Source organism: Chiloscyllium plagiosum, chromosome 23 (genome assembly GCF_004010195.1).
Source record: "Chiloscyllium plagiosum isolate BGI_BamShark_2017 chromosome 23, ASM401019v2, whole genome shotgun sequence".
NCBI classification, from domain to species: domain Eukaryota; kingdom Metazoa; phylum Chordata; class Chondrichthyes; order Orectolobiformes; family Hemiscylliidae; genus Chiloscyllium; species Chiloscyllium plagiosum.
Genome location: NC_057732.1, coordinates 4,373,010 through 4,396,853, shown reverse-complemented (window position 1 = coordinate 4,396,853; position 23,844 = coordinate 4,373,010). Strand labels below are relative to the sequence as shown.

At 41.6% G+C, this 23,844-nt stretch overlaps 1 protein-coding gene across 2 annotated transcripts in view; it reads left to right on the top strand.

Moving 5' to 3' along the window:
- The first annotated feature begins 73 nt into the window (after nucleotides 1-73).
- Nucleotides 74-23,844, top strand: part of LOC122561558 (diphosphoinositol polyphosphate phosphohydrolase 3-beta-like) — a 72,873-nt gene continuing 49,102 nt past the window's right edge. For both annotated transcript variants that reach the window (XM_043713338.1, XM_043713337.1), the window contains exon 1: nucleotides 74-498. In XM_043713338.1, coding sequence (XP_043569273.1) covers nucleotides 400-498 — 99 coding nt within the window. In that variant the 5' untranslated portion in view covers nucleotides 74-399. The remainder of the gene's footprint in view (nucleotides 499-23,844) is intronic.

Genomic DNA, 23,844 nt, shown 5'->3' with positions numbered 1-23,844 from the left:
GGGGAGGGGAGTGTGGGGGTGGGGAGGGGATGTGTGGGGGTGGAACCCGATTTCCCAGGAGGCGGTGGCCGCGCGTGCGCACTGTGTCTGGGCGGCCGGCGTACAAGATGGCGGCAGCGTGCGGGCTGAGTGCGGCTCCATTTAAATAGGAGAAGCCGGCGGAGTCACTGAGTCAGGCCGGGGGAGAGAGTGAGGAGTGTGTGCGTGTGGCCGCGGCTGGATGGAGAGCGCCCGTACTTTCCTCTGTTGAGGAATATAATCGGCGGTATCTCCGGAGCTGGGCTCTTTCTCTCCCACCCCCCTCCGGGGTTGGTGCGGGTTACAGTGGCCTGGCGCCTGCCTCTCTCCCTCTCCCTCTGTCCCTCCGGATTGTCGGCGGCGGTCACCCGGCCGAGCCAGATGATGAAGATTAAGCACAACCAGACGCGCACGTACGATGGCGAGGGCTACAAGAAGCGGGCGGCGTGTCTCTGCTTCAAGAACGAGTGTGAGGAGGAGGTGAGTGTCTGTGTGAGGGTGGTGTATCTTGTTATTGCCCGGGTGGGGTGGGGGGGGACACCTCCACCTTGTTGCCCCCTGTCTCACCGGCCGGTTGGTCCATGCTCTTTTTCCGCCCCCCCCCCCCCCCGGTGGTTCCGCCTCCCTCTGGATTCTCCTTTTCAGCTCTCTTCCCCTTCGGCCTCATGTCCAACCGCTTGCCCTTATTTTAAAAAGAAACATCTCTTAATATAAGGCACTAAAGTAAACCCCTTCTCCGGTGGCCTGATGCTTCTCATCATCATCTATTTTCTCTCTCATCGCAATGTTAATACATTGGATTTGCCCTTCAGTCTGGAGCAGCCCAAAATCCCAATGGTACTTTCTTTAATCCCCCTCTCCTTTTGCCCTGTTTTGTCTGCCACGTTCTCCACGTCAAAGAATTATTGCATCTTTTAAGGTTTTTCTCGCAGCGTTGGACATCTGTTGTCCGGTTGCTTGCAAGCATCCAGAGAATGGTCTATTATTGACATGTGAAACACGTCTGTCGCTCGAGCATTGAGTTCTCTAAAAAGAAAGCGATGTCGGAACTATGTTCTGCTTTCAATGCCTCCTTTCTCTATGTTCAACTTTTGGCTTGTGGCATCCGATATGTACCGTTTCAGCAGCTGTTAAGCGGTGGCCATTTATCATGTAGGCTTGCCAGAAAGTATTAGCGAAAGTGCTTTATTGTGGGAAGCTCAGGCTTAATGTCAAAGGAGGTTGAGTCTCTCATCTGCGCCACTTAAGGTGTAAAGTTGGGCCATGTCAACATTGACGCTGCCTGAGCACTGATGCAGGTGCAAGGGAAAATAATCCGTTTTCATTTTGCCCCCATTATCCAATGAATGAAATGTGATTGGAGATGTCGCAAAAGGAGACTTGGTGCTTCATGTCTCTGTACTCAAGATACTGAGGGGATGATAGATCATGCAAGTACTGACTGTGGTCCTAGTCAATAAATCAAGACCCAGCATTCTAGTCTCAGCAGATACCCAAGTTCAAAGTTTGTGAGAAGATTTGTAGCTCGGGTGCTCGTTGTTGTGGTTCTGTTCACCGAGCTGGGAATTTGTGTTGCAGACGTTTTGTCCCCTGTCTAGGTGACACCCTCAGTGCTTGGGAGCCTCCTGTGAAGCGCTTCACAGGAGGCTCCCAAGCACTGAGGGTGTCACCTAGACCGGGGACAAAACGTCTGCAACACAAATTCCCAGCTCGGTGAACAGAACCACAAAACGGATACCCAAGTTTTAACTTGACTGAGTTGGAATTCAGAAGTTAGATTATTTTGTTTTCTCTTCCCCTCCCCCCCCCCCCCCCCCCCTTCTCCTCTCTCTCTCTCTCCCCTCCCTGTGCCCTCCATTCTTAGCAGATGCAATCATCTTGGTGAAATGTGGTAGTTTGCACATCATATCTATGCCAACATCTTGGGAAGCTTTGTTTATACATGGGGTGTCATGGCTCAAGTGGTTAGCACTGTTGAAACTTTATTGCTGGAACAGCACAGCAGGTCAGGCAGCATCCAGGGAACAGGAGATTCGACGTTTCGGGCACAGGCACTGTGGTTAGCACTGTTGCCTCACAGCACCAAAAACCCAGGTTTGATTTCAGCCTCTGCATCTGTCTGAAATTTTGCATATTCTCCCTGTGTCTGTATGGGTTTCTTCCAGGTGCTCTGGTTTCCTTCCACAATCCAAAGATGTGCAGGTCAGGTGAATTGGCCATACTAAGTTGGCCATAGTGTTAGTGCATTAGTCAGAGGGAAATTAGTCTGGATGGGTTATTCTTCGGAGAGTTGGTGTGGACTTGTTGGGCTGAAGGGCCTGTTTCCACACTGTAGGGAATCTAATCTAACCTAAAACAACATGGTTATACCAGTGCCAATAACCACTAACCGTTTTGAAAAATGACGGTGGTAAAGCTAAGTTAGTGGCATTGAATAATTCATCTAAACTTGTTGAGTGCGTGATTTGTGTTGCTGTTTAGTGAAGTCCTCCTTGGGTATCCATTTTGGTTGTCATAGCTGGCAACTGCACTGATAGTGGCAGTAAGTGCCTGATTGTCCATATTTCAATGATTCTAAGCTTGTCATACATTGGTGTGTTACACAATATTCTTTCTCACTAACTCACTTATCTTGGGGGTGGAGAAGAGTGGAGTACCTTGCTCCCAGTGTGACAACTTGGAAGCCAGGTTATGTTTGTATTTTAGTGTTAAAGCAAATACATCAACTTTAAATCTACTAGATCTATGTAGTTTCTTCCAAGATGCATTTCTGATTATCAAGGTGTTCAATTATAGTGAGTTAAAAGAAAACAAGAACTGCAGATGCTGGAGATCAGAGTCTAGGAGTGTGGTGCATCCAAGGAGCAGCAGAGTTGACGTTTCAGACATCAGCCTCATTCCTAATGTACGGCTGATGCCAGAAACATCAACTGTTCTCTTCAGACGCTACCTCACTAACTGTGTGCTTTTCCAGCACTACACTCCTCAACCGTTGTAGTGAATGGAATGAAAAAACATCGTGCATGGGTGGCACAGAATCAGTTTTACACCTAGTGGATCTCCAAGTTTTATTTCACTTTCTTAGCTTGTTGGCCATGTCTTTTCCCTAGGGCCTGTTTCCACACGGATTCTTCGGCCCAACAAGTCCTCACCAATCCTCCAAAGAGTAACCCATCCAGACCTATTTCCCCAAACCCTATTATCCTATATTTACCCATGACTAGTGCACCTAACCTACACATCCCTGAACACTATGGCCAATTTAGCTTCACTAATTCACCTAACTTGCACATTCTTTGCAATGTGGGAGGAAACAGGACCACCTAGAGGAAAGCCATGCAGACATGAGGAGAATGTGCGTCAGTTGCCTGAGGCTGGAATTGAACCGGGTCCCTGCTGCAGTGAGGCAGCAGTGCTAACCACCGAACCACTGTGCTGCCTTCAGACTGCCTTTTCTAATATGTTGGAGACTGTACAATTATAACGACTGAGTCTTCCTTACTGTTCTATTGGCAACCTAAGCAGTTGGACTATTGGCTTCAATGAAGAATTGCTGGAAGGAATCATTGTTTTGCAAATGACAGCACCTCACAGTATATAATTTTAATATGTGGGTGTTCTAGGCAGTTCAAAGTATATGGTTTGTTTATTTATTGAAACTATCTTCCTGTCAGTTAACCTTGATACTAAATTAACCTGGTGGTAACTAAATTCATACAGGATTTTAGGGCTTTGTAAACTGTTGGCTGTGTAGCAATATATTCGGTAAGGTTTTGGAACTTGCTTTTGAACTTTGATCAGAAAGAGCATCAACCTTTAGATTACTGACTCTTCCAGGGAAATGTCTAGTTTCCCTTGAGGAATTGCTTTTTGGTTTGTATGCTGTAATTTTGAAGTAGCAATTAAGGAGCTATAAAAACATGGATTAGTACAGTAACAATTTGATTCAAAGTAAAACAGCTTGAAAAATAATAATCCCTTCCTTTTCCTCTTTTAACTTGCAATTCATTTCACTTTCCTTGTTTTAGAACAGACCTATGTTTGTTACATTTTTTTTTCTTTTATTTCTTCTCTCTTGGGAAGTTGAAGCTGGTTAATTGGCTTTCTAAAATGGCATATTCTGATAGGTTAGGTGGATGTAACATGACATGGAGGTGGGTGGGGTGGGGAGGGTGGTGGTGTGAGACGGTGGGGGGGGGTGCAGTTGCTTCTGTTTTCCAGCAGTTCTTGCTTTCTGCTGGCCAAACTCATTTCATTGGTTCAGATTTTGTCAGGGGGCACAAAGAGAGAAATGTTTCCAGGAAAACATTACTGGTTCCACCAGCTATACAAACGAAGTAATAAAGTCAACAAGACAGTGAAGAAGTTTCAATAACCGAATAAGCTGTTGTTTTTCACAGTGAGTTTCTAGCTGGTATGAGGATTGGCATAAAAGCAGTAACATAATTTTGGAACCTAGTCCTATGTATGATTAGAAAGTGGTAGAGTGAAGAACTTTTAATAGTAACCCCTAAACTACATCTATAGTATTTCATATCAACTTCAGTGCCTTGTAGGTGCTGACCTTCTAGTATCTCGGACTGTCAGTTCCAAGGAAGAGTCACTAGACTCAAAATATTAACTGATTTCTCTCCACAGATGATGCCAGATCTGCTGAGCTTTTTCAGCAATTTTTTTGTTTGCCTTGGACTGTCTGGGCTAAGTATGTGTGAGCTCAAATTGATTGGGAGTTGCATTGCGATTGAATCCAAGGTGTAACAAATACTAACTTTGTCACCAAATCCTCTTGCTGTGTTCAAACAAGTGTAGACTGATCAACCATTTGGATTTTTGATCAGTCCTTAGCTGAGCACCACATCAGAGGTGAGACTTTTCTTCTCTTCCCACGAAGGGTGGGGAGAGGTGGAAGGTCAGGCAAGTATTGCTACATTGGCAAGTTTCTCCTCATTTCAACTGGAGCTCAAATAAGGTTCCTTTAGCTGAAAAGCAAATTAAGAAAAGCAGCATTAATTGGATGTTTTAAAAAAAAAAATCAGCATGTTTACTTCATATCTTTGATTCTGTGCCATCATTGAATAAAATGAGAACTGAATTTGAAGAGAACTTCTCATTACTGCTGTACTCCAAGACTCCTTTAATTCTGTTATGCCCAAAAATTGATTGGTCTTAGTTTTGAATGTAATTATTATCTGAGCAGTCATAGTCCTCTGGGATAAAATATTTTAAAGAATATTATTCTTTGTGAATGAAAGAATCTTATTAGTCTGACATGGGCAGCACCTTATCCTGAGGTTATGCCTTTTAGTTTGAGACAAGCATTCATCTGTAAAGCCTGCTCAATTTGAAAGTGACACCGATCTTGCCTCTTAAATGCTTGAAGTCCTGAGAAACCCTTCTCCCTAATTCTATTTATAAACTAGACTTTTCAGTCTGACTTGATTTGGAAATACCTTGAAAAAACTAAGCTCATGACCATAGTCCTTGTGGTTACTGGCAATACAGCAATAAACAATCAAACAACAAGTTCAGTTGGTTAAGATTTAGAGGTCAAAAACATTCACCCCGTTTCCTTACTTTGCAACTAAAGGCACAGATTCAATTGACTAACTTAGCACAGCAAGCAGTTGGATCCAAGATAACTTTCACTTGTATTCCTCAGGTACGTTTTGAATAAAGCTCCTGAAATACTGGGTTTGTGGGAAGAAAGCATTTGCAAGTTCTAGGATTGCAACCCATGCAAAAAGTAGCACCTAACCTGTTAGGATCTGAGGTCCTGAAGTAACTATCTTGCAGCACTGCATCATCCATTGATAGACTTAAACAGTGTAGTGCTTTCATTTGGCTTCCCATTGTAAGCTGCTTTTTTTTTTGAACATGCTGTTCCTGGGACTCTTTTCAGATTTAAAGCAGGTAAAAAGGGGATGGTTGATGCTGAGACTGGAATCTCTCCTCTTTGCAGCTGCGTTCTGGTAGACTGCTCCTGCCACTGTGCGCCTTGAATAGGTGCACTGGAAACTGAGGCTGAAGTAGTTGAGTTTAAATTTGATTCTATTGTAAGCTTCGGCCGATCTGACCCTGACCAGACAGTTCTCCGTTGGTGAGAAAGTGAGGGCTGCAGATGCTGGAGATCAGAGTTGAAAATGTGTTGCTGGAAAAGCGCAGCAGGTCAGGCAGCATCCAAGGAACAGGAGAATCGACGTTCCGGGTTTCCTGAAGAAGGGCTTATGCCCGAAACGTCGATTCTCCTGTTCCTTGGATGCTGCCTGTCCTGCTGTGCTTTTCCAGCAACACATTTTCAGTTCTCCGTTGGTGTTGCACACAGTTCAAAACCAAGTAAGAGGGACAATAAAGTGAGTGGGAGGAGGCGGGGTAGGGGTGGGGGGAGGATGTGAATAATTGGACTAGGGCTTGTTGGTCTTCCACTTTTATAATCTACTTTGTCCTGAGTCAAAGTTCTGGGTAAACTAAATAGCTTCACAACTGATCTAGGTATCTATAAAAATAGAGGGGTACGGATGGTTAATGGCTGTCTTTTCCTTAGGATGGGGCATTTCAAGACAAGGGGGCACATTTTTAATGAGCAGAGATTTTTAAAAAAGACATGGGGGCAAATATTTTACACAGGGTGGTTTGTGTGTGAAATGAACTTCCTGAGGAAGTAGTGGATGTGGGTATAACTTTTAATGTTTTGGATAAGTACATGAACAGGAAAGAGCAGACAAGTGTCACTAGTTTAGTTTGGCATTGTTCAATATGGGCTGGTTGGACTGAAGTGTCTGTTTCCGTGCTAAATGCCTTCTGAGCTGAGTAGCCAGAAGAGGTGCACTTTGAGGGTGTATTGACTACATGGTAAGTCTTGTACATCCAGTTTTCATTTTATAAATGAAGTGTAGAAGTTTTAATAGGTGAAAGCCAGCAAAGAGTGACAGACTTCATTGTGGGAAATTGTTTTGAGCAGGAGGTATGTTATGACGTGAGTCAATTTATGATGGTATTAGACAATGTGGCTTGAGGCCAAACCTCTTTGCTTGAGGGAAGTTCATGTGAAAAATGTATTAATTGGGTTAATGAAGGGGAGGGGTCGCATTCCAATAAATAGACAATGAGAAGAATGGGGAGAAAGGAAGACTAAGATTTAATTTTGAGTAGTCAATGGCACTAAGGTCTGCTTAAGTAAAGAGGCTGTTTTATAGTTAACCAACTTGTTTTCTATACCTCCTGCTTAGCTGTACAATGTTGACCAGATCAATGTTGGTGAATAGTTGTTGCTTAGCAATCTGAGTCTGCTGGTGATCATGATGGGGGGGAAGGAAGGATGAGAATAGCATAATATTCCCTGATTAGAGAAAGGAATTTCAAGTGGGTTGTGAAATACTCTGTATTGCTGCTTCTGCAATGCAGTTGTTCTCTTTCAGCTTTCTTTCTGCCCTCTGTTCACCAGAGACAATTAGCCAGAATTTGCTCTTAAATGAGAAGTCCTGTCAATCTCTATTTTTAAGAGCAAATCAAACAGCAGCTTCAGTCAAGTTTAAATTCAAAGTGCAGTTTCATTTGTCTATCCCTAAGCTACATCTTGCACCGCTTAGTTCCCCGTTCAAATCTCTGAACAACGTTAAGCTCCTGTGCTTGTACAGTGAAAATAAGCTAAACTTGCAATGGATGTGGAGTTTATCCATTTCGATCTTCCTGTCAGACATTTGGAACAGGAACTTTTCAGTGTCAAACAAATGTAGCATCTAACTCTTTTTTGCTTATAACTGGACATGTAGTTCTGGTCTCCTTCCTATTGGAAGGATGTTATACCTGAAAAGGATTCAGGGAAAAAAAAATTACAAGGATGTTGCTAAGGCTGGGGCTGGTTTCCCTGGAGCGTTAGAGGCTGAGGGATAACCTTGTGGACACTTAAATTCATGGGGGCATGTGTAATGGATGTAGGTTTGCTCGCTGAGCTGCAAAGTTCATTTCCAGATGTTTCGTCACCCTATTAGTTAACATCTTCAGTGAGCCTCTGGGAGAAGCACTTAATTGCTTTGTCTGGAGGCCCACTGAAGATGTTAACTAGTAGGGAGACGAAACATCTGGAAATGAACTTTCCAGCTCAGCGAACAAACCTACATCCAGAACCTCAACCTGAGCTACAAATCTTCTCAACTTGCTAGGGCATGCATAATGTCAAGAGTTTAAGTTGCAATATCTGTCTGAATGTTGATCTAATATTAGAGTTAAACTGCACTCCACATTCTGGAAGTGGGTTGGGATGATGTGAATCACCCACACTCCGATTAGACAGTCACTTATTACTATCCTATTATCAAGTTAAACTACCATTCAATCTCTTCCGTTCAGAAATGCTTTCCTAAGCCATTCCCTGAATTTTAAGTATGTTGCACCTGCATTGTCTTGGGGAATCGGAGTCAGGAAATCTTCTGCATAATGATTCCCCAGGATTAGGGCATTACATTTGTTATTAGGATCTCCTCCTACTATTGTACCTGGGGTAACATGTGACTGTGGGTGTAATGAGTTGTTTGAGTAGCATGTGACTACAGGCCAGAGTATCTGTAAGTATAGCCAACTGACCTGTATAAAGGAGATTTGTTTTCTTTGTTCAGTGCCTCACTTCACATGCCTGCGAGGAGGGTCAAAGAGGGCACCTAGTTTGTACAAGCTTTAATAAACTTTGTCGAAGTTGATGTGTGTGAATTGCATCCTGTGAAACTTCGGGAAAAGAACTTAACATGTGGATAGGGTTTTTTCCCCTGGGATGGGGGAGTGTAGAACTAGAGGGTTTAGGGTGAGAGGGGATAGATAGAAAAGGGACCTAAGGTGCAATTCTCTCTCGCAGAGGGTGGTCTGTGTGTGGAATGAACTGCCAGAGGAAGTGATGGAGCCTGGTACAACTACACCATTTAAAAGGCATCTGGATGGGTACATGAATGGGAAGGGTTTGGAGGGACGTGGGTCAAGTGCTGGCAAATGGGACTAGATTAGGTTAGGATATCTGGTCTGTGGGTGAGTTGGACCGAAGGGTCTGATTCTGTGCTGTACGTCTCTAACTCTGTGTAAGTTAAACCACTTCTCTTTCTCTTGGTATGGTTTTTTTTTACTTGCTTTTAAACTTCCTGTAGTTGGTTTAAATACTAAATGCACTATATTTTAAGATGTTTATTTCCATCTTCAGTCACGAATTAATCACTTCCAAAACTTTTGATTTCGTTATTTAAGCCTTGGCTAGGTCCCACATGTTGAATTGTGTGCTACAATGTTTTGATGCCTCATTTAAAATCAGCATGCTGTACAAAAGTTTGGAAATTTTATCAGGCAAAGACAAATGAAGCAAAACAGCAAAATCTGGCCTATTAGCATGTTGCTTTCCATCTAAGTAGCTGTTGCTACTCTTTGAACCATCTGTGTATTTTATGTCCTTGAACAAATATGTAGTTTTCTTTTGCATGCCTGCCTTTATGCAAGACAGTATATAAACCTTTTGCTAAGGTTTTTTGGGTTAACTACCTCCTTTTTAAATATGCATGGTGCAGCACTTACATTCCTAAATCAAAGAAACTAAGTAGGCAATTCCCCTCTTGAGCTTGTTCTGCCATTGAATGAGATCATGGCTGATTTGTGACCTAATTGTCAGAATAGTTGCTTCCCTGCTGTCTATTATAGTCATACAGATCCTTTGGTTTAACTTGTCCATGCTGACCAAGTTTCCCAACCTAGTCTCGTCCCACCTTTCTGTGCTTCCACCAAACAGTTCATATTCATGTGTTTAAATATCCTTTAAATGTTGTGACCGTACCCATATCCACCACTTCCTCTGGAAGTTCATTCCACACAAGAACCACACTGGGAAAAAGTTGCCCCTCATTCCTTTTAAGTCTTTCTCCTGGCCTCTAATATTCCTCATCATCTTGAAATTGCCCACTCCAAACCTTAAACCTGCCATTCACTTATCTATATCACTCATGATTTTTGTAAACCACTTGCAGGTCACCTCTCAACCTCCTATGCTCCAATTTAAAAAAAAAAAAATCCTAGCCTCTCCCTTAAAACGCAAATCCTCCAGCTCTGGGAACAGATATCTCCTATATTAGTTATTCTTTCTCTGTAGCTATAATATTATTTTGCGTTGTGTTCTAATCCCTGATGTACTTGTGATTTGTTTGATTAGCACACAAAACAATAACTTTCAGTCAATATGTGACACTGAATCAAGTCAATCAAATTAGCCCATATTGTATAAAACATGGGATCATACCTCACCTGGAGTATTGCATCCAGTTCAGGGCACTTCTATTTTTCTTAGGAAGAATGTTCAAATGTTTAGAGTACAAAAATGGTTTAACAATGCTTCTGGGAGTTTAGAGATTGGGAAGTTGGACAGTTGAAGCTCTTTTTTTCCTGAAGAAGGAAAAGTTGAGAAGAGACTTGATGGATAGATGTTTTTGGAATTGTCACAGGTTTGCTAACCCTTCCCATTGGATGGATTGAGAAGCAGAGGTTGTAGATTTATGGTAATTAGCAAAATAAGCAACAGCGCCATGCAAAACTTGTTCGTGCATCAAGTGGTTGAGATCTGGAATGCTCTGCTTGTGTGATGAATGTGGATTGAATAGAGAGATTGGAGAGTTGAAAAAGGAATGTGCAGATCTCTAAGGAGAAGGCCAGGGAAAGATGGCACTGGATAGGATTTAATCCTGTCTGGCTGTTTTGTTTTGTGCTGCAATCATTCAATGATTTTATGCTTCAGATGAACTCTGTTTACTTAACATTTTTGTCTGGTGAATGACAATCCTGTTAGAGATTGCTGTGGCACCATCCCATATATGAAACAAGAAAGCACACTACCATTTTAACAGCTCATTTTGTTCATATGACTGCAAGTATTTGATGTTGCACAGGTATCTCTCTCAGGAATAAAACTAACATTTGTCTAAAATCTGCAATAGGCTTTAAATCCAGATTGATAACGCTAATAAGTAATGTTGAATTATAAGCCATGTTATTCCTTTTTAATGACTCAATTTTATAGTATTGATTTTAGCCAGTTAAAATTTAAATACTTTGCATTCTGTTTGGATGTACTAATCCAATGCTTTATTAGTCATTGCAACACTATTAATCTAGACAGCAATGTGAACTGAAATTTTTGCTTTTGTAGCCATGCAAGATTAGTGGCAAGAGTTCGTCTGCTGGTCATATTTAAGGTAATTTAGGAAGTCCAATTCAATTTCCAGTGAGCATGAATAATTTTGCAGTCCTAATTCCTATTTAGCATTTAATCAATAATTTTGCAAAGTATTCTGGTATGAAAAGCAGATATTCCCTGCTGTGTATCTGACATCCAACATGGGACTTGCATATGTGCAATTTCAGGATATACTCCAGACCATTGTGAGCACTTTTAATGGAGGCAGATGAGCGCATGGCCTCTTCCCTGAACATCTTCAAGACTAAGGTCCTCTTCCAATCTGGCATGGTGTTGTGGAGCAAACCCCTGATCCTCCTCATCCATGGGACAATGTTGGCTACTTCCAATATCTCAAGTTTCCTGTTGGCTGAAGAACCTATTGATTTAAGGGATCCAGCACAGCCTCTGTGCTAGTGCAGCCATCCATCTGTCTGAGGAAAAACATGTTTGAGGACCATAACATCAAACCTGACACCAACCTCATGGTTTCCAGAGCTGTAGTGATTTCTGGCCTCCTATTTGCCTCTGGAGACGTGGACTATCTATACACACCTTTTAAGGTGCTGGAGCAGTACCGCCAACGTTGCCTGCACATAATCCTGCAAATCTGCTGGGACGAAAGATGCACCAACATCGGCGTCCTCAACCAGGCTGACATTCACAGCACTGCTCATTCAGCACAGCTACAATGGGCTTGGGCATGCCCTCCATGTGACTGGCGTGAGACACCTCAAACAGATGCTTTACTCGCAGATTTGCAATGGTAGCTGAGCCCCAGGTGGACAGAGGAAGTGCTTCAATGATACCCTCAAGGCCTCACTAGTGAGTGTGCCATTCCCACAGACCCCTGGGAATCACTGGTCCAAGACTTTCAAGTGGAGGAGAGGCATCTGGGAAGGTGTTGAGCACCTCCTATTTGCTACTGGGTGGGGGAAAAGTGAAAGCCAGGGGAAACGAGTGTGCTCCTACATCATGCCCCACCCACCTTCCTGTAGCTACCACCTGCCCCATGTGTAACAGACTGCAGTGGCAGCAGTCTGTACCGTCGCCTATGGATTTGCCTGAGTGGAAGAGAGTCGTTATCGTCTCTGAGCAACTGCCAGCGAATGGGACTTTTGACAGCTTCTACAATGCCACAAATGTGAAGGAAGTTGTAGGTCATGCCATAAAATGGCCAGAAGCAGCAAGGAGGTAAAAATTGGTCAAGTGATAGTCCATGTGGGTACCTTTTGTGGACTGGAGGAAGGTTTGTGCAGCAGTTCCCTAGGATTTTGCAAGGTTTGTAGCTCCGGTTGAGGGTGTAGGTTTGCTCACTGAGCTGTAGGTTTGATATCCAGACGTTTCATTACCTGGCTAGGTAACATCATCAGTGGCGACCTCCAAGTGAAGCGAAGCTGTTGTCTCCTGCTTTCTATTTATGTTTGTCCTAACTAACAAACTTAAAAGACCCAGTACAACCCATGGGCAAAACCAACGTTGTCTACAAAATTCCATGCAAGGACTGCCACAAACACTACGTAGGGCAAACAGGAAGAAAGTTAGCCACCAGGATACACGGACACCAGCTAGCCACAAAAAGGCACTACCCTCTCTCCCTCGTAGCTCTACACACAAAGGAAAAAAACCATCATTTCGACTGGGACAACACATCTATCCTGGGACAGGCTAAGCAAAGATGTGCCAGAGAATTCCTAGAGGCCTGGCACTCCAACCACAACACCATAAACATATAGATCTAGATGCCATCTATCAACCCCTCAGAAAATGAACCGGAAATGACATCACCACAAACCCCAGGAACCCCATCCAGGACAAACCTATAAATAGAAAGCAGGAGACAACAGCTTCGCTTCACTTGGAGGTCGCCAGTGATGTTACCTAGCCAGGTAATGAAACGTCTGGATATCAAACCTACAGCTCAGCAAGCAAACCTACACCCTAGTTCCCTAGGAGTTGGTATTGGGACACTTGCTTTTCCTAATGTATATTGATCCCGGTCTTAGTGTGCAAAGAATAATTTGTAAAGTTTGCAGATGACAAAACTTGGATGAGTTGTACACTGAGGTGGACAGCATGAAACTCTAGAAGGAAATTTAAACAAGTGGGCAGATGTGAAGTAGATGAAGTTCAATGTAGAAAAGTGTGAAGTTATGCATTTTGGCAGGAAGAACATTGAAAGGCAACATGGACTAGGGGATGCAAATCTAAGGAGTGCAGGAGCAGAGACATGTGCATGGATCACTGAAAGTGGTAAATCCTGGTGTAAGAAGTAATAAGTGTATAGCAGCGTCCGTTTTATCAGATGGGGCAGAGAATACAAAAGCAAGATGTTGAACCTGTATAAGGTGCACGTTAGACTTCAGCTGGAATGTAAGGTTCTATGCGCCACAATAGGAAGAATGCGAGCACAATGCAAGTGCGCAGAAGCAATTTACAAGCTGGCTTCAGGGATTCGGAGCTCTAGGGTAGATTTGAAGAAGTTACCACTTTTTTTTTCCCTTGGAGAGAATAGGGCTGAGAAGAGTTGATGGCTTTACTGTGGTGTGAGAGATGCTGTTGATCCATTTGAAGTAAACCCCTCTGCCTGCTAATTCAGAGTTGCAGTGACTGACTTCATGGAGCTGGATTTACAACTTTGTCATGGTGAGCAATACAGGAGAATAAAAAGGGAGAAGTCGTCATTTTCCTAAGACTGCTGATATGAACTTAAAGTTGAGCAGATGTGTAGATGTCAAATAGTGCTAACTTCAAACTTTGCAAATCTAGTTTATTTCAAATGTAATCAAAAGGACACTTGTCTTAAGTTCAGTCATCTAAATCCATTGGCAAGGTCTGTTGCTGTCCAATGACTTCCTTCTAGTTTTTGGAAGTAACACATTAGTGAAAGCCATTTTGTTTTACTTTTATTTTTAAAAAAATCTCTCCATTTGGGAGGCTTATGTTACTTTAGAGGGGAAATGGGTCAGTGGAGTAATAACAGAATAAAGTAAAAGCAAAATACTGTGGATGGTGGAGATCTAAAGACAAAATGCTGGAAAAACACTGGTCTGGTAGTATCTATGAAAAGAGAAACAGGAGTTAGAGTTGAGAATACAGTGTGACTTGTGATTGAACTTGACACCTAACTTCTGTTTTTCTCTTCACAGAACAGACCTGAGCTGCTTCAGCATTTTTTCCTGGTAAATAGAGCATTTGTGGGCTAATATTATTATTCTTGATTAGTATAATGGAAGGCTTGTGAATCTAGGTTATACATTGTCTTGTTAAAGTTCAGAAATCTTTATTGTTTAGAAATTAGGGGATAACACTTTTTTTTGAGACCTCCACTGGAATCGCAAGAAGCAAAGGAATTTGGAAGGAGTCATCAGTGGAGATCTTCAAAATACAGTAGGCCAATTGAAACTCTCAATGAGAAAAGGACCAGTAAAGAAGCCGTTTGATATGTTGAATGTATGTTCATAGTCCCTTCAGGCAAACTTAGAGCAGTTGATATATCTGAGCGGTTCATCTGAGCGGTTCACTGAAAGAATGTCTTGATAATATGGCCATAATTGTTACTGCAGTGAAAAATTCTTTAAACCCAAGTTTTTGTCTTTTGTTTTACAATTGGCCTTGAAATGAGTAATGAACTAACAGTGAGCAAGACTTGTGGTAAACCTGCAAACCAGCCAATGTCTTTGTTCAAAAAGATAATTAGAAGATGGACTGATTGTGGTAAAGCCCTGTACGTGATATCAGGGCTTAAAATGAAGACAGTGATTATATGGAGATGACAAAAATGACAAGATTGGAGTCCAATCAAGAGTACACAAAACGAACCTCACATTAAGAATTTGTTCTCCTATTCAGCATATAGTTATAACTTATCAGGATTGATACCAGCATTACTTTCTCTATATAATGTGCTAGAATTTTTTTGTGGTTTTAATTGTTTTAAAAATGCATTCCTTTACCAATGTGCAGAATTTCTGTTAACTCAGCCCCCATCAACCTGGGAGACACCTAGTATAGTGTTTATTTAACAATGCTTGATTTGGTAGTTGGTTTTAATAGCAGTGGAGAAGGTGCCTCAATAGATAAGGGCAAGAGTTCTACAGAGTTGGGTCCTGAGCTTCAGAGTGCCTAGATGTCTGGAAGCATTGGGTGTGAGATACTTTGATCTGGATGCCACAACGATGGGTAGTGAAAGGATAGCTTAGCTCTTAATCTTTTTCTGGTTTATAGTGGAGAGATCTCTGGAGATGTTGGTACTGAGGAGCAATAGGTGCTCAGCTTCAAAAGATCCTATGGTATTGTACTATGAAGTGATGGACAAAGAAAAAGCTGAGGAGCAGTTCTGAGATGATGTGTTGAGGTCGCTTGAGATAATTTCACGGTAGTATTATCAGAATTTGGACAAAGGATCCATTCCAACCAATAAGTCTGTCTATTCTCTGAATGTTAGCTACATTTTTGTAACCTGACCTGGTGGTGCGACTGTCTCCACTTGAAAGAAAACCTTGACAATTTCAGAAGGCAACTGTTTGAATCCGTGTTTTTGACCCCTTTAGAGAAAATCACTGTACTGCTAGTTTTCTGGCTGTAGTTGATGTAGAACTGTGCTTTTTAAATTAGATTCCCTACGGTGTGGAAACAGGCCATTTGGCCCAACAACTCCACACAGACCCCCTCAAGCGTAACCCATCCAGATCTGTTTCCCTATATTTACTCCAACCAATGCACCTAACACTTGTTTATTTGCTGAGGGAATTAATTGCTGAATATTTAGTAAATTCTGCTTACGGATATCCAGAACCCATGGTTAGAGGCCAGTGACTGGTGAGGATTAGAAAAGCTATCACAACAGCAGAGCAAGTTTGTTTATAGAAGCCTGATGGCTGAGAGTTAGCCTGCCTGGCCACGTCTGCAGAAAGTGAGTCTTGAACTATTTCAGCAGTCTAGGAAGAAAATGTGAAAGAGGTGAGTTAGTTTGTATTTGTGTGTGTCTCTCTCTCTTGGGAGAATGAGTGCTAATCATATCTGAATGTGCAGTGTCAGTCAAGTTCAAAATCTACTTAACTGGTGTTTTGAAAAGGATATTGCTGGGAAAAGAGCTGAAATTTTCTTCTAGTTGTTTAGGATGATATTCTGAAATATATAAAGCTGCATTTACTTTTGTGAAATTGCTTTGCTTTTTTTTTAACTGGAAAAAGCATTGGCACTTGTGAATATGTTCAGTGACTGATCATCACTGGAACCAAATTGCAAAAAATAAACTTGTGACCTGCCCAGCCTGGTTTCACTCTGGGATATGACCTGTCCCAAGATTATATCTACTGGGTTCATAACACCTGATGACATGGATAGACCATGGAATAGCAAAAACATTGCAGCTGCGGCATTTTAAAACTTTAAATTTAAAACATATCTTGAAGGGATGTCTGGTGGAAATATAAATTATTTGGTTTGAATATTGATAGTAATGTGAAAATACATTCCAAGTCAAAATAAACTCTAAATATCCAGATTGCTTGTGAAACACATTTAGGATCGTTTGACAATCCAGCTTTGTGGAGGGTATTACTTTAATCTTTTGAAGACAGACCAACATATTTTGAGGTTCTAGTAATTATTTCACTTGGCCTATATCAATCTGTGAGATTTACCTAAAATTTATTTCAAGTCATGGATATTCATTGTGTTGCACATAGTTTTTTTTTAAAATTGGATTTGGGGTCCAGGGTGTAAATAAATTAACAAAATGGAATAGAACTGATTTATTCCAGCTTTTAGAATTCTTTTTAAAACTGAATCTATTCAAAGTCCATAGAAACTACTAACCAGAATTTCTATTTATGTCTTGACTGAGCACTGCGATACCAGGAGAGCAACTTCCCAATTCTATTTGCATTATTCTAAAATACATTGTTTTATATGGCAAATGAGGTACAGTATCCAAAGGCTAGTCTGTGATATTCCAAAAAAAATTGAAGTAATATTCTTTTGTAATCCTGTATTTAGCTGGGATGACTTTGTACCAGATGAAGTTAGCAGTGTAATGCAGTTGTTGCTGGTTTGAACTTGACAGTATTGATGCAAAACTCCTTTGGACATAGTCCAAATTAAGCCTTCCACTGCACAACATAACTGCTAAGAGGCCTGCTTTTCATCTGTCTGTTTTAACATCAGTGGTATCATATTGTATTTCTAGTTGCTGATTTGGCAAGATTGCACAATGCTGATACCCTGTGACTGTAATTTGCTGCCTGTATAACTGTAGTGTGCCTGGGTTTGAAGATATAGTTGTACTATTTTACATAGTGATACAGTATGTGGTGTAATTGTCTTTTTTTTGAGGCTGGTAGTATAATGACCAAATTTGCATATCAAATCTCATTTGGCAATTCTAAACCAAATACTGGCTTTTCCCTGAACTTTCCCAATTTAATATTATTTGGATACTTTTGTTTTATTCTTGACTTTTTAACTGTCATAAACTTAGGTTTATGACTTGGGTTCAGTTTGAATATTTGATTAAATGGCAGTGTTTATTGGGGGTAGGGCAATACATTTACAAAATATTTCTGAATTTTACTCAAATTTAAGTAATGTCTCACTACAGCAATTCTGTGGCTCAATTATAGTTTGCATATTCAAAATATGCATAAAGTTTCAGGCAGTTGTGTTTTTTTAGCAACTTTCTTTACCAAGGGGACTAGGTGTAGAAGAAGGTTGAGATGAGAAAGGTTCTTTTTTTATCCAAATCGGGGGGTGGGGCTGGGGTGGTGGTACCCTGACCCTCTATTTTAAGTAGCATTTAGATGTGCATTTGCCAAGGCATATGAGGACATAGACCAAGTGTTGGAAATTGGGCTTCGAATAGTTTGTTTTTGACTGGCACGGACTTAATGGGCCAAAGGGCCCTTTTTTCCCGCTGTGCTGTAAACCTGTAGTTCAATGCAGTCCAAAGAGCTAACGTTAATTTTTATTTAAATCCACAAAATCCAATACAAATTAATGTTTCTCCCTGCCCCATGTTCCAGGCAGAGATGTTTCGATACAAGTTTGTTTCCAACCAACATTAAGTCATGCAGCCCTTAAGGTTCTAGAGCCTCCAGGCTCTTGATATATTATGGCTAGAAATGTTACACATGTTAACATCTAACATTAAATGATATAGGAAATGTAAAACTTGTGTAGAAAACACCCTGCGCAGTCAGGTCCACATACCTGTAATAGTCTTTGTGGTTGCTAATGGCAATTTTTTAAATCTAATTTTGAGGTTGTGTTGACACATTAGTCAGTCATTTAAATGACTGACGAGCTGTTACATGGAATTGGAAACCTAAGAAATCCAGTTACACCAATGTGGACTGTCAGGAAAATGCCTTTGGAAACAGTCAGTCATTTAGAGCCGTACAACTTGGAAACATACCTTTTCAGTCCAACCCGCCTGTACCAACCAGATATCCTCAATTAATTTAATACCATGTGCCAGCATTTGGCCCATATCCTCTAACTTGTTCCTGTTCCTATTCATATACTCATTCAGATGCCTCCTTTTAAGTCTTGCAATGCCAGCACTGTAGCCTAAACTCGGGCTCAAAAGTTAGAATGCCGTAATGCTTAATGGGGTTGCAAGTATTTGAGAGTTCATTGGTATGTGATTTACATTTTTTAAGAATGTTTGTTTGTCTTTGTTACAACCCTGTTGGCAGTAGCCATACCAAATTTCCAAACTGATTAATAAGTGGGTTGAACTTTTTTTTTAAAGGAGGCAACTGTCTTTTTTCCCCAAGCTTGAGCAGACCTGGATGAGTTATTTTCCTTTCGGGTAACTGGTGTGCTATTTCAAAGATAACTTGTCATGTTATGCAATCTGAACTGATTTGAAAGTATTGGAACATGGGTAACTTATTTAAAAACTAATTACAGTTTTCCAGTCAAGTAGATGGTTTCGCTTTCCCCCTTGTTTACGAAACACTACTTTTTTGTTTCAGTTCAAATTGTGTGTTAGTTTAACTGTTGAGAATATCCTCAATAGGATGTTTGATCAGGAGCCATGGATGATTCACTTGCTGCAACACACTTTATTTTTTGTTTTGTTCTGCACTATACACTTTTTTTAAAACTGCATAACATGGCTTCAGGTTTTATTTTCACCTGAGCTTAATAGTCATTCATTCTTATTTATTATGTATTTGAAGTGCTAGTTATGTCTTGTAATTTGAATGCCTTTTTTTTGGTTCATTTAATGTAAGGCATTTGGTCTGCAACATGCAAAGCAACACTGAATAGCCCATGCTTCTACTGATCTCGACTGCTAGTCAAAACTTCACTGTACACTTCAGATTATCCTTAGTATCCATCATGGTTAGAATTACCATGTATGCTATCATTTTTTTATCTGAAGAACTGACCTTGTAATTGAGGTTACAACAAATATAAATGTTGGATGAACTGCTCAATGCATTGACGTTGAGGTGTTTTAGTTAATTTTTCTGATTTGGTGTTATCTGGAGAGTCTTAAACGACTGTCTCTCATTTAGTTTTTGGTATTGGTTTTATATTGGAAAGTGGACAAAAATTGAGTTTAGATAACTGTGGCTTTTTGGTCCCAAAATAACATTTGACCCAAACATAATTCCATGTTTGTGCTCATGGCAGTCAGTGATTATCTTTTTTAGACTCTCTTGGGAAGGGGCCATCACTGGTCCCTAGTTAGCCTTGATAAGGTGGTGGTGAGTTGCTGCCTTTAAACCACCTGTCCCATGCAGTTGATCCTACAGTGCCCTTGAGAAGGGATTTCTATAATTTTTGACCCAGTGACTGTGAAGGAATGACCTACATCTCCAAGCTAGGATAGTGAGGTTTTTTTGTAGGGGGGGGGTCTTTCGGATGACAGTATTCCAATGTCCTTCGAGATGGAGATGGTCGAGAGTTTGGAAGGTGCTATAATGATCTATTTGAACTTCTGCAGTGCACCTTTGTAGGTGGTAATAGCAGCAGTGTGTACTATTGACCATTGCAGATGCATGCTTGTGAATATGCTGCCAATCAAAAGTGGGCTGCTTTGTCCTGACTGTTGTCAAGCTGCTCGTGTTATTAGAGCTGCATGTAACTAGACAAGTGGGGAGTGTTCCATTACACCACACAGATCACTTGTGCCTCATAGATGGCAGTCTTTGGGAAGTCGGGTGTTACTTGCTACAGTATTTATAGCCTCTGAATTGCTCTTGTAGCCATTTGTTTGTGGTGAGTCCAGTTGAGTATCTGGTTGATAACCCCCATGATGTTTAGTGGTAGATTCAGTGATGGCAATACAATTGAATGTTGAGGGACCGTGATATTTGGGGATAGTTGGTCATTAGTTGGCATTTATGGTGTGGAGGTTACTTTCCACTTGTCAGCTGAAGCCTTGACATGCTCCAGATCTTGTTACGTTTGAACATGGTCTTTAGTTCCTCAAGCCCAAAGCATACTTACAGAAATGACTAACCTCCAACAATCATGCTTGACCAATCTATTGGAGTTCTAAAGATGTAACTAGAGTTGACAACGGGGAGCCAAAGTCCCAAATGAGATCTTTGTGTAAGATTTAAAGCACATGGCATGGGGCAGGTGTACTGAAATGGATAGAAAACTGGTTGGCAGAGAGGAAACAGTAGGAATTAATGGGTCCCTGTCAAATTGGCAGATGCAACTAGTGAGGTCCACAGGATTGGTGCTAGGACCCCAGCTATTCACTAAACTATTTTGGATGAAGGAACGAATGTGACAACTCAAAGTTTGGGAGGGTAAACTGAGGATGCAGAAGAGCTTAATGATCTGGGCAGGTTGGGGCTGCACGGGAGGAATCTTGTGGAGACTTAAAATTTTAATGGGACTAGCCAAGGTGGATGCAGGGAGGATGTCCCCAATGGTGAGCACATCCAAAACCAGGGGTTACAGTCTGATGATTTGGAGAAAACCATTTCTGACAGATGAGACACTTCACCCAAAGAGTGGTGAGCCTGTGGCATTCCTTACCACAGGAAGTAGCTGCCAAAACATTGATCCCATTTGCCCCAAGTGCTATGTCTAGCCACCTCTTGAATACATTCAAAGGTTGGGGGGGCGAAATTAGGATTAAGCTATTGAGTTGGATGATCAGTCATGACCGTGCTGAATGGGGGAGCAGGCTGAAAGGGCCAAGCGACCTCCTATTTTGTTTTTATGTACTCGGAAAGGTCTTGTGTGTCAAGTATAACTCAAACCAGCAGAAAGCTTGCCCCGATACCCAATCATTCCAATTGTGTTTGACTCCTTGGTGCCACATTCGGTTGAATATGGCCTTGATGTCAAGAGCTGTCGCTCTCGCGCGCGCCCTCTCTCGTGCCGTCTGTCTGGAATTAGTTCTTCTTCGGTCCATGTTTGAACCAAGGCTGTAATGAGATCAGGAGCGGAGTGGCCAATTTAAATACTCCCCCTGATATTAAATAGCATTTCAATCGCTTCTGATCCTGTCACTCTGTTGCCATAGGTGCTCGTTAACCTGAGGATTTCTAACAAAATTGTTTTTATTTCTTTAATGGAACGTGAAGATTGATTTTAGTGAGTTTTGAGAAGATCTGTAGCTCAGGTTGAGGTTCTGGATGTAAATTTGCACGCTGAGTTGGAAGGTTCATTTCCAGACATTCCTAGAAGCATGGCATTCCAACCGGAACACACTCTGAGTTAGACCCCATCTACTGCCCCCTGAGAAAAACAGGAAATTACATCACCACAAGAAATGACAGCATCAACCCAAAGAAACCCAAACACACACAAAGCAGGAATTATCAGCAGTGCTTCGCCTGGAGGCCTGCTGAAAATGTTACCTAGGTAGGGTGATGAAACATCTGGAAATGAACCTTGCAGCTCAGCAAGCAAACCTACATCCATGAAGATAGATTCCACTTACTAATGGTTTAATCTAACTACTGTGGGAATTGAAATATTGTCTGTTTTGCTTCTAATGTAAAGAACATCTGGTTTTTTTTCTTTTGAGATTTGCTTTTGTTGTGTAGAATTCATGGTTTATTTCCATACAGAATCCTATGTACTGTTGAAAGTCTTGACAAACAACAAGAGTTACTTGATTGCACCATATGCAATGCAAGTTTGAGTCTGGAGTAGTAATATTTTCTTTTAACGCTACTGATTGATTATAGTGGGCGTGGCCAGTGAGTGAAGTCCATCCACTGAAACATAGAATCCCTACAATATGGCAACAGGCCCTTTGGCCCAGCAAGTCCCCAGCGACCATCTGAAGAATATCCCACTCAGACCCATCCCCCTGACTAATGCACCTAATCCACCCATCCATGAACATTATGGGTGATTTTAGCATGGCCAATTCCCCTAGCCTGCATGTCTTTGGACTGTGGGAGGAAACCCGTACGGACACGGTGGGAAGTGCAAAGTTTACAGACACTGCGTGAGGCTGGAATCAAACCCAGGTCCCTGACGCTGAGGCAGCAGTGCTAACCACTGAGCCACAGTGTTCTTAAGGGAAGTTGAATTGGAAGTTTTCAGAACATTGTGATCTTAACTTTAGTTGTGCATTGGGTAATATCGGATTTAGTTCAGTGCACTCTGAAGTGAACAATAGAGCAAATCATTTGAAAGAACTTGCAGCTCAATGGTATTTTACTTTTGGCATCCAATAAGAGAGTCCACTTTCTTGCATTACTTAAAAATGGACCAGTGAGGACAACTTTTTGTGTATGTGCTTGTAAGCCTGCATCTGCAGAACCTGGCACCCAAAGATGTAATTCATAGCTTGTTGAATAGGTTAAATGTTTCCAGCTGTGAATTGTACTGAGTGAGTAGCTATTGGTTCTTGACCTGGTCTACAGCTGATGTCAGCACTTATTGCTTGAATGTTTTTGTTTGTTGACCACTGTACATTTATTGAACATCACTTGTCATTGTCCAACTGAGCAGCTGTCTTAATGAGCCACTGAAGTTATGAACTGAACAAAGGCCAATTGTGACAATATTAGGCAAGAACATTCAAAAGCTGATTGAGAGAGACTATTTACAGATGAAGGGATGGTTGGAACGTGGGAGACTCTTAAAAATGAGAGTTCAGAGGCAGTATGTTCCTGTTGAGGTGAAGGGCAAGGCTAATAGATGTAGGGAATGTTGGATGACTGGAGATAGTAGTTTGCTCAAGAAAAAGGAGGCATATGCCTGGTATAGGCAGTTGGGATCAAGTGAATCCGTGACGGAGTGTAAGGGCAGTAGGATTTTACTTGAGAGGGAAATCAGGAGGGCAAGAAAGGACTTGAGAACTTTGACAAATAGGGTTAACGAGTATCTGAAGAGATTCTACAACTACATTAAGGACAAAAGAGTAACTAGGGAAAGAATAGTTCCCATTTAAAATCAGCAATGCTCAGGGATCCAAGGGACGGCAGCACAAGTGGGACGGACCTTTATCCCACCCAACCTGGACCATCGATATCATGAGACTCCAGAAAGATCGTGAAGTCCCAAGAAATTTTTATAAGCTAACTTTACCTGCATTTCCAGCCATCCAGTGATGCCGAAAAAGAGAAGCGTCTGTGGCCTGACCTGCAGGGCCCTCTGAGTTGATTACTTCCCAGACCCTGATGAACGAGCTCACG